The following is a 14998-nucleotide window of genomic DNA, read 5'->3' on the forward strand; positions in this document are numbered from 1 at the left end:
CTTGCAAAAGAGTTTTCCAAACTAATGATTTAACTGGTTAAAAAAAATAAAATAAAATAGTCAGCTTCCTCATTTTAGATCTTGGGGCCTTGATGTCCACTGGGGCAGAGTGTGTTATGTTGTATTATTATATCCTTGTTGCTCTACGACAACCACTCAAGACAATGATGTTCGCCAGTAACAACACAATCATACCAGTCTGCTTACCCCACTGTTTCTTTTTTCTACCAGTAAATTACATGGAGCAACAGCCACAGCCCTTTGAATGAATCACGTTTGGACAAAAATGACAAAATTGGCACCGATAACAAAACATTTTTCCCGCCTGCTGATTATAATTAGAGTTTGGTAAATGCCCGCACATTTAGATCTCACCGACTGTTTGTCTGGAATTCCCCTCATACTGTTATAATCATACAGTACACACTCCGATCAAGAGACAACCCTTATTTATTTTCACAGCTTTGTTAAACCATTAATGCACGCAGGCACATTCCGGCCACAGAATGATTCATGAAGAGGCGGAGAGCATTCTAATGTCATTACCTTTAACCACTTCCTGTTTGTTTCACAGTTGCTGCGGCTCGTGACGGTATCTGAGAAACGCTGGCGAGCCCGGTCGCGTGGTGGTGGACTGGATGGGTGGGGCGATGAGGGCGAAGAGGGATTCGAGAGCGGCGACTGTGACGATGAAGACGAGTGCACCGGGGTGTCAGGGCTGGGGCCGCCACCGAGACGCAAGCGGCTGCGCATCTTTGCAGGTTAGACACACATTATCAAACTGGATCTCAAAATCAACTTTAACTGCAATATGTGTGGTTTCAAATGAGGTGTTGCATCCACATTGATAACTTCAAATTACCTTAAATTGCATTTATGAGATGGGCTGTGAAAAAATGTTGGGCACAAGCTACTGAGTTGTTTACGTTTAAACCTGCTGACCAAATTGGAGTTATTTAAAACTGGTAAGTGCATGAATAGATCTGACTTCTTCTAGGGTGAGTCAGAGCGATCACACTCCAAACACAGGCAGTGGGCACAGCAGAGAGGTGCTTACATGACTACTGTACATGTTGACACCACCGTGACATTATGCTGCAGGAGACGTGAGACTTCCTCAGGTAGCCGTCTCACCTCAACCTCTTGACCTCCCCGCCGTCAGCGTTATGAAAAACGTCAGACGTGTTCTCTGAAAGCAAAACAAAGAACAAATGAAGCTACAAACTGTTGGAAGAAAAGAAACTAAACAGGAAAAAAGGGGGAGAACAGACAGGGAGCAGGAACAAGGGGGTTCGATACACAGACACAAAGCCAGCGCAGCTGAGCAAATATTGCAGTGGGAGTAGTCCTCCTGTCGGGGGTGTTGTGGCAGAGATTTGGGTTCGTTGGACAGGGAGCGAGAGCAGGAACCTGGGGTTAACACAGGAATCCTGCAGGGCCATCACTTCCAGCAGGCTGGGCCGTGAGAGTCTCATGCCCTCTCTTACATGCTCCTGTTAGCCTGACTGTACAGTTCTGGTTCGATACACCACTGTCTCCTGTGGTTTACAAGCTGCTGATGGTCGACACTGTTGGAAATTAAAGTTCTAGTTATAGTCTGACCTCAATCTCAGTACCCCTAAATTGTCTCTTATCTGCTCTGTGAATTAGCAGATTAGATGTTAGTGCTTTAAGTGTGTGTGCTCCTCATATACGTGTGTGTGAGTGCCCCTGCAGTCACATATATGCCTGTTTGTACATGAGCCAGTAATGTTTGCAGACCTTGGAGAGTCCCTGCTCATTGGCAGATACACAGATAGCCACTGATAGCCTGTGATGACCCAGCAAAATGCTGACCTAGCATGGCCGCTCAGCCCATTTTGGTCAAACAGGGGACTGGAGTTCAAAGGTCAACCTGCAGAGTATGAGGCCTAATGGGCTGCCTGTCTGTGCTCTGCTGCTCCAAAGATGGAAGAGGCAGATCTGCTTTCACAAAGCCTGGAGCAGAGTACGGTGTAACGCAAACACACACGTACACACACAGAAGAGTTGGGGAAAGGTGACAGAAGGCACAACAACGAAGTGCAGACGGGCCAGAGACAGGGCTGAGACCCCCCCGCAGTCCAGCTGTCAACCTGTTGGCCACACAGCGGATCTTCCCATATCTGCATAATGATTGATCTGTTCTCACTCATTCTCTACACAGATTCCATAACCTTCTGATCACTAATGCCACTCACCCACAACACACACACAGACATACATACACTTCCCCTCCCGACCAATCAAACCCAGCGCCGCATATTCCCCAAAGCATTCCAGGCCAGGAGAGCTATTCCAGGACAGGGACCCCCCCCCCAACCAACCCCACCAGGCACTGGACTGGTTACAGCTTCCACACCAGAGACAATCTTTACTGTGACACCTCTAGTGATATGTCAGATTTGTTAAATATATGAACAGCTTTAATTTCCAAATTATTTGAGGCTGCAACTGTTTTATTTGAGTGATGGGAGTTCTGCATATAAAAAAAAAAAAAAACAACATAAAAAATGTAATTACAACTTCACACATGTGATAGGATGAAAAACACATGGTAACATACTAGTGATGGTCAGATGATCAAATGATTTGTCTTAAATAACTTGCTGCAATATACGCACATTGTTTAAAGTAAGCCCATATAAACGATTATTATGGAATAATGTTGGACAGTAAAATGTATGGTGATGGTAGCAATAGTAGAGAAAAGTCATAAAGGGGGTTTGTCTGTCTGTGTAGTTTTTTAAAATTCTTTCATCTGTGATGCCGTATGTCTTTCGCGCATGATGAGGGCTCACCTGTGTTTCTGTGCTTTCATGCACACCTGGGCTCAGATTTTAAAGCCTTTGTGGGAAACAAAGAACCTGCCACCATCTCCTCACAAACCTCCCCACAGTTTTTTCTCAAAGCCTCTCTTCATTCACTCGTCCCCACTTCATTTTTTTTCTCCCGCTGTCACAATTTGTACTGAAATGTTTTCAGACTGCAGCCTCACAAAAACACTGACAAATACTGAGTAATTGACTGTAGTCTAAAGGTAATGTTCAAGTTAGCTCTTTAAACAATATGATTCACATTGCGAAAAGGTGGAATTAATCCACAGAAATGTCTCTTTCTATAACAGGCATTGACCATTCAATTCTAAAGCACTTGAGTCTTACAGGTAACTGCTAAACTAAATAATGTGTTAAAATAGGTTTTTGATGCAGTTTGGAAGCATTCAGCAGTCTGAAAGCCAACATTTGGTGGGCTCTGTCACAGCCGAGCAGCCCAGAGCTCTGCGTCGTGGGTTTTCTTACTGAGCTGGATGGACCCTTGGCTGTGCACTGTACCTCGCTTGCTCAGCAGGAGCCGTGTGAATAGACCTGTTGTTATGTTCCTGTGCTCAGACATTTGGTCACTGTAAGCACTCTGGAGGAAAGCTGTTCTTTTTTTCTAAACTCGTGAGCTTTTTAACATCGCCAAGGGTTAGCAAAATACAAAGTAGAAATATTCCTGTAATGTGAAACATGCAGCTTACGCTAAGAGGCTGGGCTGGGCTCACCTTTCAGTTCTGCTGCAAATTTTGTAGCTAGAACAAAGGAGTGAGTAAAAGTAAGAAGAAGGTGATGAAAGAATGCGGGTAAAGAACAGAAAGAGACAAAAACACCTTTGATAACTCTAAAGGTTGATACACTGGGAAACCTAAACATTCTTTACTCTGTATGTGGGTCAAATTAACAGCCGTACGTGCAGCCAATACGAGAACCTGGTATGTTAATTAACTGCAGCTGTGACCCCTGACCCTCAGCACCTGATAGGTGAGTCACACGGCGCCGGTCCTCCACAGTAGTGTTTGCCACATGTCTTCATCAAAGTAGCCATAATCCAGACACTGCTGACATTAGCTCTGGCAGCTCTGGATACGTCCGGCACGTATGCTGTTTCCTCCTTGTTTAAGCTCCATATAGTTTCATAGAGCTTATTATCTGAGCTACTGCCCTCATGAATGTGCTCCCAGTTACAGATTCGGCCCCACATGTGGTTGCCGGGTAGAGGCTCTGCGTGCCACAGGTTAGCGTGAGACAGAAGGAGACGGGCTCGGACGTTGCAGATGTGCGAGGATGAGTGCAGGTGTTTGGATGGAGGGGGAACCTGCGTACCCATATGGCCTGAGTCTTCTATGGCTTTCAACGGCAAAGAGAATGATACCAATGCACAAAGACATGCAGACATCACCAGTGAATCACTTTATGTGGTCTACCCCCAACAGGGTGTTATCTATCAAAACATATAAAAAAAGAGGAATGTTGAATCAATTTTTCAATTAATTCAATGTTGCTATCAGAGATGCAGAGCTCATTCTCATGATTTGGACTCAAGTCTAACAACAGTCACAGTTGTATTAACTTGGGACTTGACTTGAAATGTTTAAGACAGTTTATTGTTAGCCATGCAAGCAGCGAGGCTATAAGGGTGGCAGTGTCTTGGGACTCATTGAAAATGAAATTGAAAATTTGACTAATGTCTGTCAATCACTAAATATCTCCACAAATATCAATATTTGTGATCCTTTACTGCCAATTGGCAAACATTAGCATGCTAAGACGCTAAAGTAAGATGGTGAACATAGTAGGCATTATACCTGCTTAATATCAGCATATTAGCATTTTCATTGTGAGCATGTTAGCATACTGACATTAGCATTTAGTTCACATTACTGCTGTATGTAAGTGATGCAAGTAACAGCCTCACAGAGATGCCAGCATAGTTGTATATCCTTAGTCTAGACCTACAGACCAGAAACATTACAAAGAGTAACATTACAAAGAGTCAAAACTCTTTTCAAATATCTCCAACACTGAAAAACTTGTTATATCATATATTGATTTCTGCAACCAATCCAATGTTTTGCTATGAAACAGCATAATTAGGATTTATTTTTATATCCAAAGATATAACAGAGACAGATGTTGTTGCTCACTTTAAGCCCATCTGCAGCATCACTGAAAATTAAAATCCTCATCCCAAGAACAGATTTGGAAATAATACCTGCTTTTCTCATCCTTGGCAGACAAACTTATACTTTAGCCAACTAAAATCTGTTAATGTTTTATATGATGAATGGTGAAATTAAAGTAATAAATGTTTTCCAAAATGGATACATAATATTTCTGGAGAATTCTCTTAATTGATGAAAACATAACAACCATGGGGAAGAGGAGGTGCTGAAAGGCTGGGTGGTGGGGGTGGTGGAAAGGCTGATAAAATGTAACACACTGGCAATGTTCTGACCCAGTGTTCTCTGACTCCGTCCCTCCTTGAGCTTATAAACAACCTCTGTAAATTCAGCCAATCTTCCTCCTTCTCCACCTCCACCACGCCCCTCACAAAAATAATGAAGCTTGCCACCATCTGTGTAAACAGGCTTGGCTAGTAAGAGGTGCAGTCTCTCACTCTCGCTCTTACTGGAGCCAGCCGCAGGGCCCTGTGTGTCGCCAGTTCTGGGGCTGAATGTGGTGGCAGTGGAGGGGAAGATGGGGAAAAAAAAGGGAAAAGAGGGAGGAGAGGGACAGAGGGATGAAGTTACCCTCTTATTGGACCCTTGTTGGTCTTCCGCCATGGAGCTTTCTCAAATCAATCCAGGGATAAAACCTTTAAGATTAGCCAGAAGGCAGGAAGAAGGGCCCTGGTTTTAATTTCTGTGGATACAAGCGCACAGAGCCGACTGGGTTCTCATCATCTCCACATGGGGGCCCACCAGCGTTTGATTCATTTTGTAGGCCTATGCATTTTTCTGTGTTTGTGTTTGCCTCTTGGAAAAGCGTTTGTTTGCTCAAGAGCTTTATTTACATTCACAGGCACTTTTTAGTCGCACTAAATTGATTCCAGGCCCATTCCTGGGTCGTGTCCATCAGCTCAGCCGCAGTCCACAAACACTCTGCACACAGCGGGGCCATTCTCGAGGCCCGCTGCTCTGCTGCTCACCGCCGCAGTGACACACAGCAGCCATTTTGTGGGAATGTCTTAAAAGCCTGGTTGAGTGTTTGGGTGGTTTGCATTTTGAATCTTAACCCTCTACTCTCACCTGCAACTCCTAAATCCTCCCTCTATCCATCTTTTTCTTGCCTTTACTCTGTTTTTCCAGCCTATTCTTGAAAGTAACTCAACAATGCAGTTAACTTTTCAGGAGTCCCGAGCTGCTGGAGGAAACCATAGGCTAACCACTGAAAAGGGCTGAGATAGATAGTGAAACTGCTCAACAGGAGCTCTCAGTGTGTACAGACAGACTAGCCAAATTGTCACTTTTCGCTGTATTTCTACTCTGCCTCTCTATGACAGGAATGTAGGGAGAATTTTGCTTGTTTGTTGGCAGGGACATTTGCACAACAAACACACGTCTTAAGCTGCCAGCTAGATTTCCTTCATTGGACTGACTGCTGGACCCAGGAGGAGTATGTAAACAGATCTGTGTGGGATGTCAGCTTCCCTAATTATTAGAAGATAAAGATAGTATCCAAAGAATGTGTTCCTCAGAGACTCCCTGGGCATGGCCTGGATGTAACGCCGGCCACACTCAAACATTTACCTGCCAGTCGTCCGCTTGGCCCCCTGCACAACCACTCCTGCCTCCTTCTCACCCTGATGAGAACCACCAATGTCCAATCTTTTCAAAAACGCCCTTAACTGGCACTCCCTGCCAACCTCTGACCCTCCGTCAGCACCGACCTCCGAGCTGCCGTGGTTCACAGGCCTTCTCTGCACACAGCAGAGCTCCCCACCCTGAACGAGCCCCTTGCCCTCAGCACAGAATCAACTCTTTGTACGTTTGGTTTGTTATGGTTTCTACCGCTCTCACTCGCGCACACAGTCTGCCCTCACAGCGACGGGACTACGAGGAATTCTAAGTTAAATTTATGTCTCCGTTTCGCGCTTTTAAATCTCTTCAGCCTCCTTCTCTTTCTCCTTTCTACAACCATATTAGCTGTTACTGGAAATCGATACGATAAACACATCAAAGTAAATTTAATTTGGACAGCATAGAATGAGGTCAGTGGGTGCAACATGCTGGTCATCCCATCACTGACACCACCTCCTTTCACCGCCCATGATGATTAATAGGTGTTGACTTGCATTTTGTCCCACAAAACCACAATTAAGAAAGTGTCTGGGAGAGTTGGTTTCCCCTTTTTGACAGCTGGGTATATTCCTTTCTTATCAGAACAAACCCACACATTCAGGACTCAGTTTGGAGTTTTAGTTTTTCAGATTTAGTATCACACAGCCATCTGTCTCCTTCCCTTTTTTTATCAGTGTTGTTGCTCTGTTTTCTGTTTTGCTACAATATTTGTGTCCTAACTACATTTCAAAGTCTTCTGTACTTTTCCTTTTAAACTTTTCAGAACTCCATGATCTCCGTTTATGTCCTCAATCCTCTTTGGCATCTCGTCTCCCTGTCTTACTCTCTTGCCCTCTGTGTGGGAGGGTCCCTCAGCCTAGAATAACAGTGAGTGTTGTGGAGGTTGTGAGGCCAGAGCAGCTCAGAGATTGGTGCTGTTGCTAAGGCCCGGGGCAGGGCCTCCTCTGGGCGTCCCGTTTGTCTTGGCCCGACATTCCCAGTCTCTCCGAGCGCCCCTGTGGTCAGCCTGTGGGTGTGGAGGCAGACGGTCACATTCCCGCCAGCCCATGGACAGAAGCATCCCATACCACTCCCTCAGTTATTTCCCAGCTTTCAATCAGCAGTGTCCCTGGACATTAGCCTTGGCCAAGTCACAGAAGTTACAGAATGTGACCAACAAGCCAATAATCACAATCCAGCTCTTTTTCTGTTACTCTCTGCAAGATAAGAACCAATCAATCCAGAGGCTCCTATCATGTTTTTACAGAACCATTGTCTTCTTTGCAGCTGTAGGGGCGGCTCCTGACAAAGGACTGCATACATACACACACAAAAACACACACACACACACACACACACACACACACAAACACACACACAAACACACACACACAAACACACACACACACACACACACACACACACACACACACACACACACACACACACACACACACACACACATACACACACAAACACACACACACTCCAGCTACTCAATTTCTTAATTTGCTACGTTTAATATCCAAGTGAACAGTTTGCTCTATGGAGATGAGAGGAGGGATATAATATTTGCTTTACCTTAGAAACCATAATATCTTTTAAGCTGTTGAATCTTGAAAACCCAGATCAAATTTGACCAGCTTAGGTGTGTTATGTGCACACATCGTCTGCCAATGTAGCAGCAATCTAAACCATATCTCCCATTTCGTAAGGAGCACCTGTGTTTGGAGACTTAACATTCCACATACTTATCTGACCAAAAAAAGGCCTTTGTGCATAGCACACATGTACTGAATAAACTGTGCTGGACCATGAAAGTACACACTTGCCAGAGGGGTTATAATAATGTGTCAACTGGCTACTGATGTGCACCTTCTCCTAAAAGCAATTCAGCTGCATTTAAGAAATATGTTTGTTGAAAATGGAAGACAGCACAAATGAATCCTTTCCTGTGACTTTCTATACCATGTAATCATCACCTGTTGTGGTTTGCTAGAAAATGTGGCTTTCCACTCAATGTTGCAATTTTTCTACCTAGTTTGCTTGTTGTGACAACTGCAAGCTGTAAACGACAAGCCTCAGGCACCGAGCACTGCTGAAAACAAAACTCCAGACTCTCTCCCCCTGGCCTCTTTCCCTGTTCTCCTCTCAACAGACAGACAGACACACACACACACACACACACACACACACACACACACACACACACACACACACACACACACACACACACACACACTCCAGCCAGTGTTGACCTGTAAGGGGGATCCAGAAAAACATCCGCTCCCCCTGAAAACCAAAGTCTGGATTTATTTTTCTCTGTTCTCCTGAGGAATAGTTGCTAAAGAGAACATAAAGTTTAAAGCCTAAAGTCCAGAAACTTCAGTGTAACCAAGCAATGGGTGGACTGTTGACCTCACCCCTGGGTCGTAACTCGAGCTCATAAGGCCACAATAAAGCTAGCAGGGATACGTTAGCAAGGTGGCGTCTTTCGAGGAGTAATAGTCTCTAAATGGAAGGTTTGACGGATGAGCAGGAGGAGGGCTCGGCTCCGCTGAAGGACACAAGGGCCCACATTGGTCACATTAATCACAGTCAGGATCGTGGCTCTATTTATAGCCAGAAGTTATCCATCTATTTGCCTTATTGTCCCTGCCTGTCCACTGTCCCGGCTCCTACCTAAAAGGCCCCACAAGGAAAAGGAAAAAGAAAGAAAGAAGCTGAATCTGGATTACTTCTGTCTGTTTTCCTCTCTTTCACTCTCACTCTATCTATACTTTGCTACACACACAGAGGCACAGGTGTTCATCACTAATACCAGGATATTATTAGTCCCAGCCCCGAGTAGGAGTGTAGGGGATCTAAGTTTGCATAGTGTTCAGTCCCCTTTGGGTTGTTTTTAAAGCCTGCAGAACAAGGCCCCTCTATGGTGCTGCTCATGTCGAAGTGTTTAAACTAGCAGAAAAGGCCCTTTTTTTCCCTCTGGTTTGAGGGATTTTTTTCACAGCCTGGGACTTTTCTTCACCCACATTATTGCAGCTGTAAAGCACACCAACACAATGCTCTCCTACTTTGTCTCTCGCTATTTCACAAACACACACAGGGACAGGCACGCACACACCCCACTCAATCATCCGCACACAAACACACAAATGCAGACGCGCATGCCCCCCCGCCCTCCCTCTTATCCACAGTGTATATAAAAGCTGTATCGAATTGCACCTTGAGCTTAATTGGCTCGGCAGTACAGTGCGCTGCTGTCGACAGTGACAAATCGTTCTTTCAGAGCCCTGAAGAATGTCTGCCCACTGCCATGTCAGAGGACACAGGAGGAGAAAAAAAGTTAATTGTCCCCTGGCCACCATTCAAACGATATCGTAACTGCAAAGAAATTCGTAGGAGATGCAGTTTGGAGCTCTGGAAGTTTATTTATTTGCCTCCTCTGTTTGAGATGGTGCCTGGCAGCTGTGGGCACCAGGGACCCCGGAGGAAGGGACCCATTCTCTGTGTTTCTACTCAAGGAGAGCAGGTCGAGGCTTTAGTTGGACTCATGGCTGCCCCCCCCCCTTATCACACAGTGGCTCACATCAGCCACTTCCTCCCACTGGATCACCCTCCCACAGGGGAGGAGAGTACACAGATCAGATGAGACAGCTAATTCAATTTGGACCTATCTGTTATTTTAGGAGCTCAGATGTGACAGTGTGCATGTGTACGTGTGTGCGAGAGAGAAACTAAGTGTATATGTGCACAGCCCACAACACTATGTGAGGGAGAGGTATGTCAGAAATGCACCAGTGTGCATGTGTGTGTGTCTGGAGAGGTGTTCTGCATCTGGCTTGAAGAGGACAGCTCAGCTCATAACTGGCGTTTTTAACCATCGAGCTGCTTTACTACTGATATCCTCCTGCCCTCTCTCATAACTTAGCCTTCTTATTTCAGTCTCCCTCACAGCTCTCTGTCAGACAAAGTAGCACAGAATATGTCACACACACACACACACACACACACACACACACACACACACACACACACACACACACACACACACACACACACACAGAGGTAGAGCTCTGCTCAGCGTCAGTAGGAGAACAGCTGTGGATGCAGAGCAGTAAGACAGCAGTAAGTAAGAGCACAGCAGCAGGTGATCATGAAGTCATTGCAGCAGACAGAACAGATGGAGAAGAAGGGAGGAAAACAGAGCTGGTGAGGAGTAAAGCAGAACACGCGTGGAAAACTGAAGAGCTCTTCACTTTTTTAAACCTATAGTTATATTTATACTCATATCCATATCCAGGTATAATAAAACAAACTGCCACCTGGGAGATTCCCAGTCTAACCAGAGTCTACTGTGCAAATGAGTTAAGTGCCTTGCTTAACGGGCATCTTTACAGTAGTTGTGGAGGAAGAGGTGAAAGTTAATGATGACAGCAGGCTGGTTGCAGTGGACGCTGTCACCGGTGGTGTACAGAGCGCAAGCCCACACCGGTATAATTTTTTCTCCTCACCGTCCCTGAAGTCATTCAACTATCATCTTACAGTCCCAGAGAACCGCACCGCAGACACGCAATACAGAGTATGATTAAAGACACAGTGAAAACAAAAGTGTTATGCACAAAAATAAATGATAGCTGCACGTGGTAGGAATTGAATTAAATGTCTCCTGACAATTAATGTCTCCTGGAGTCAATTTTAAGCCAACTTCTCTGCATCAGGCAAATTAATTTTGGTCATTTGTGAGGATTATATTCCCAAATTAAACCATTTTATAAGATCCAGTGGATATATTTTCTACTCAGAAAGGTAGAGGATTAGTTTTATTTTCTACACAAATACAACCTCTGACCGTCATCTGTGTGTCTACTGATTCAACATGGGGATCCATTTTGCTTTTACATGTATAATGTAAAAGAAGCTGGCCTGTTTTCTGAACATTTAAAGAAATGCAGAGGCCAAATACTCAGTCGGTTTCACATGCAGGAAATAGTAAGTTTCTTACTTGCCTAGAGTTATATTAGAACATTGATACCAGTCTCCTGTCTGGAATTGAATTAGCCTAGCTTAGCGTAAAGACTAGAAGCAAAGCGGCCTTGCTCTGTCAACATTTCTAAAATACACCCAGCAGCACCTAATAATCTCACAAATGAGCACATTATATCTCCTTTGTTTAATCCATACACAAACCAAAATGTAAATATATCAAAATATTGATTTTCCCAGAACTTTTTATGCTGTTCACCAAAAAATAGTTGCAGCACATAACTCCAAGTTAAACCACAACTTGACGTTTTCAGATTACTGTTTGTGCACGGATTTTTAAAAAAGATCTAAAATGTGTTAATTATCTTTAAGGTCCTGATGGGTGTATTTTTGAAGCCTGGCGAGAGTTAGGCTGTTTCCCCCTGCTTCAGTCTTTAGGCTAAGCTAACTAGCTCCCAGCTGTAGCTCAATCATTAACACACAGACATAAGAGTGGTATATATATCTTCTTGTCTAAGTCTCAGTAAGAATACAATTTCTTAAAATGACCAAGTATTCCTTTAAGATGCAGAATGGTTTAGAACCTCACAGGGTCCTCTTCAAGGCAAATATGAATGAGCTTGTCACATTTGGAAACACAGTGTCTGCAACAGCTTTTGTTGGTCACGTGATCCTGGTCATATTTGTCCCTAGAGTATCTCCCAGCAAAAAAAAAATGCCAAATCCAACCCTCACTGACACCTAAAACGAAGCCAGTGCTCTATAAAATCAATAAGTAAAAATTGAGGCGTTAGCTGTTCCCATCCCCCACTTGGTGCTTGATAACTAATTCGGGGATTTAAACTCACAACATCCTCTCACAACTATGTAGGTTTAGTATACTTTATGTCTCATTTCATAATACAACAAACGTTCCTCTTTTTTTTAAACAATAAAGGTATATCCTCTTAAAGACCACCACTTAAATACAAATTTCAATACTCACTCCCAGTAAAACATATGTCTGTGTGATTTAGCATGTGTCTACAACAATAACATGTGACATCTGGTTATATGTGGAGCTTGGGTTTCTCATTCTCCCGATGTAACATTGTTTTTACAGCTGTGTAAGACATCATGCAATGGGAGGACAGACATTCCACATGTGTTTTTCAGCTTTTGTGACAGTGTTTGTTCTAATTGTCTCCATCCTTCGTCCTGCTTCTCTCATATTTTTTATTCTTTGGCTCCTCTCACTATCTCCCATCCATCTTCTTCGTCTCCATCTCTGTCTGTCTCCCTCTCAGACCTTGCTGATAACCTAGCAATGGACGACTTCACCTTCCAGGAGCAGCTACTGACCCCTCGGTTGGCCACTACCGGCGTCGGAGGTGTCTCCTCACCTGCGGCTCCGCTCTGGAGGAGCTACCTGGTCCCGACACTCCCTGTGACGCTTGCTCTGCTCCTGCTTTGTCAGCACTGACCAGTGCCCTCACACTCTCCCATCACCTCTTTACCGTAGGATTCGATACAAAATCTGTGGAACATGAAAAATTTTTTGTTATGTACTGGTTCCTGATGTAAAGTTCAGTGGCTAATCACAGGAAGCATGAACAACAGAAAATGTTACATTTCTCTTTATCTGTCTCAGCAAGAACGTGTTTTGTTTTATTCAAAATCACTGGATGTTCTCAACAAACCTATTAAAGCACAGAAGATAAACCCATGGCATTGTGTAAATAAGAAACTTGCCCTGTGGTCCACTCCCACTATGGTTGTTACAATTTTTGAGCCCTCTTGCCTCACCTCCTCTCTGCTCTCATATCAACTTCTGTATAGTTACAAAATGGCGAGAACCCCCATCATTAGTAGGCCTTGTTATTGGCCTACAAGTGAGGAGCTACTTGGAAAACAGACACAAAGTGACCTTTTTAAAATGCTCCCACTCCCAGTGCCCTGCAGGAACAAGCTGAGAGGAAGAGGAAGGCTTCTGCTACTCTCTTCCATGGCAGTGAATGATCTCCTCCCAGGACTGGACATCACCTGGTTGCTTGTTTTAGTAAACTCCTTATCCCAGAAGGCTGAGGTGAAACCTTCATTTAGAGATGCACTGTACCTGCAAATATTCTGTTACTACTTAAATCTCCTTCATTCTCTCTCATTGTTTGTGTCCTAGTGATAGCTACATTATTTCAGACGGATTCCCTCAACTCCAGTGTTTTCACTTCTACCGTCAGTGTTTGCTTTATTTCATAAGGCTTTCATAAGGCTGATAATTTTAACAGTAACAGCCCTATGATTAAAAAAAAGACTCAAGGGCTATCAACAGAACACAAGTCTCCAAATCAGCCTGATAACTGTACAGATGTGTGTTTCTCTGTGTTGGTGCCATGTTTACAAAAATATGTTGATTTACAATATTGACATATTTCACAAGAAAATGTTGTTTGTGGACTGAATTATTGGCTGGAGTGTGAAGCATTGCTGCATTTCTAGCTTATTCTTTAGCACTGTAGGTAAGGCAAGGAGTAATATGAAATATAAGTATGTATAAAAATATGTGTAAATTGATTTATGTTGGTTTGCATTGTGCTCTTACATTCTAAAATTGTTACCTTTGTATTGAATCATTTGTTCTTCAATGTTCAGTTTAAACCAGAATTCAGATTCCTTTATTGTTTGTTTAATTTTGTTTGCTTTTCATAATGAAATGTGGTGAAAATTGGATTCCAGCTCCAGCTTTGTTAAGACTGGAGAACATGCAATGGATGTGTAAATGAATCCGCTGCTGCCACCCAGCTGATTTCACAGCTGTAAGTGCTGACTCTACTCCCTCCAAACTATTTGACCAGTCATATCAGGAGAATCATAGGTGTAACTAATAACAGTAACAATGGTTCCGGCTCTTATACTGTATGTGTGCCAGTAATTCATGTCAGTGGTTCAGCATGCAGAGCACCAGGGTCCTTACACCTGAACACCTAAACAGGATGCAGCCCTAATTAATGTTATTAGTTAGAGAAAGGTCTGCTATCACCCAGCAAACATCCAGGCATGGCAGATCAGGGAGTGGAGTTGGATAAAAACTGATGCCCAGTGACATGTTTTTTTGTTTGTTTGTTTTTCAGGTGAATGTTGATGGGGAAAGTACAATGTAAAATAAACTTAACATGTTGTACTTTTTTGTGGTTATGTGTCCATACATGTGGATGTTAACAATATTAGAGATGTTTTGAAAGACATACGAGTCTTTTTTTTATTCAGTGCTTTTCTCATGAGGCAGAGTCATGGTTTATTAGTCCAGAGTGTATTTAGCTATATGTTTAATAAAAATTAAGAAACATATTTATAAATCAAACATATCTTTGATATTCAAATATGCATTTTACAGGAAAAATCCAAGCTGTAAGCCTT

The 14998-nt window shown here is 43.5% G+C and overlaps 1 protein-coding gene across 1 annotated transcript in view; it reads left to right on the forward strand.

Moving 5' to 3' along the window:
* Positions 1-14740, forward strand: part of gpc3 (glypican 3) — a 98285-nt gene extending 83545 nt beyond the window's left edge. Inside the window, exons 7-8 of the mRNA XM_040120219.1 lie at positions 575-761; positions 12892-14740. Coding sequence (XP_039976153.1) covers positions 575-761; positions 12892-13067 — 363 coding nt within the window. The 3' untranslated portion in view covers positions 13068-14740. The remainder of the gene's footprint in view (positions 1-574; positions 762-12891) is intronic.
* The last annotated feature ends 258 nt before the right edge of the window (positions 14741-14998 follow it).

Source organism: Xiphias gladius, chromosome 23, assembly GCF_016859285.1.
Source record: "Xiphias gladius isolate SHS-SW01 ecotype Sanya breed wild chromosome 23, ASM1685928v1, whole genome shotgun sequence".
Taxonomy (NCBI): domain Eukaryota; kingdom Metazoa; phylum Chordata; class Actinopteri; order Istiophoriformes; family Xiphiidae; genus Xiphias; species Xiphias gladius.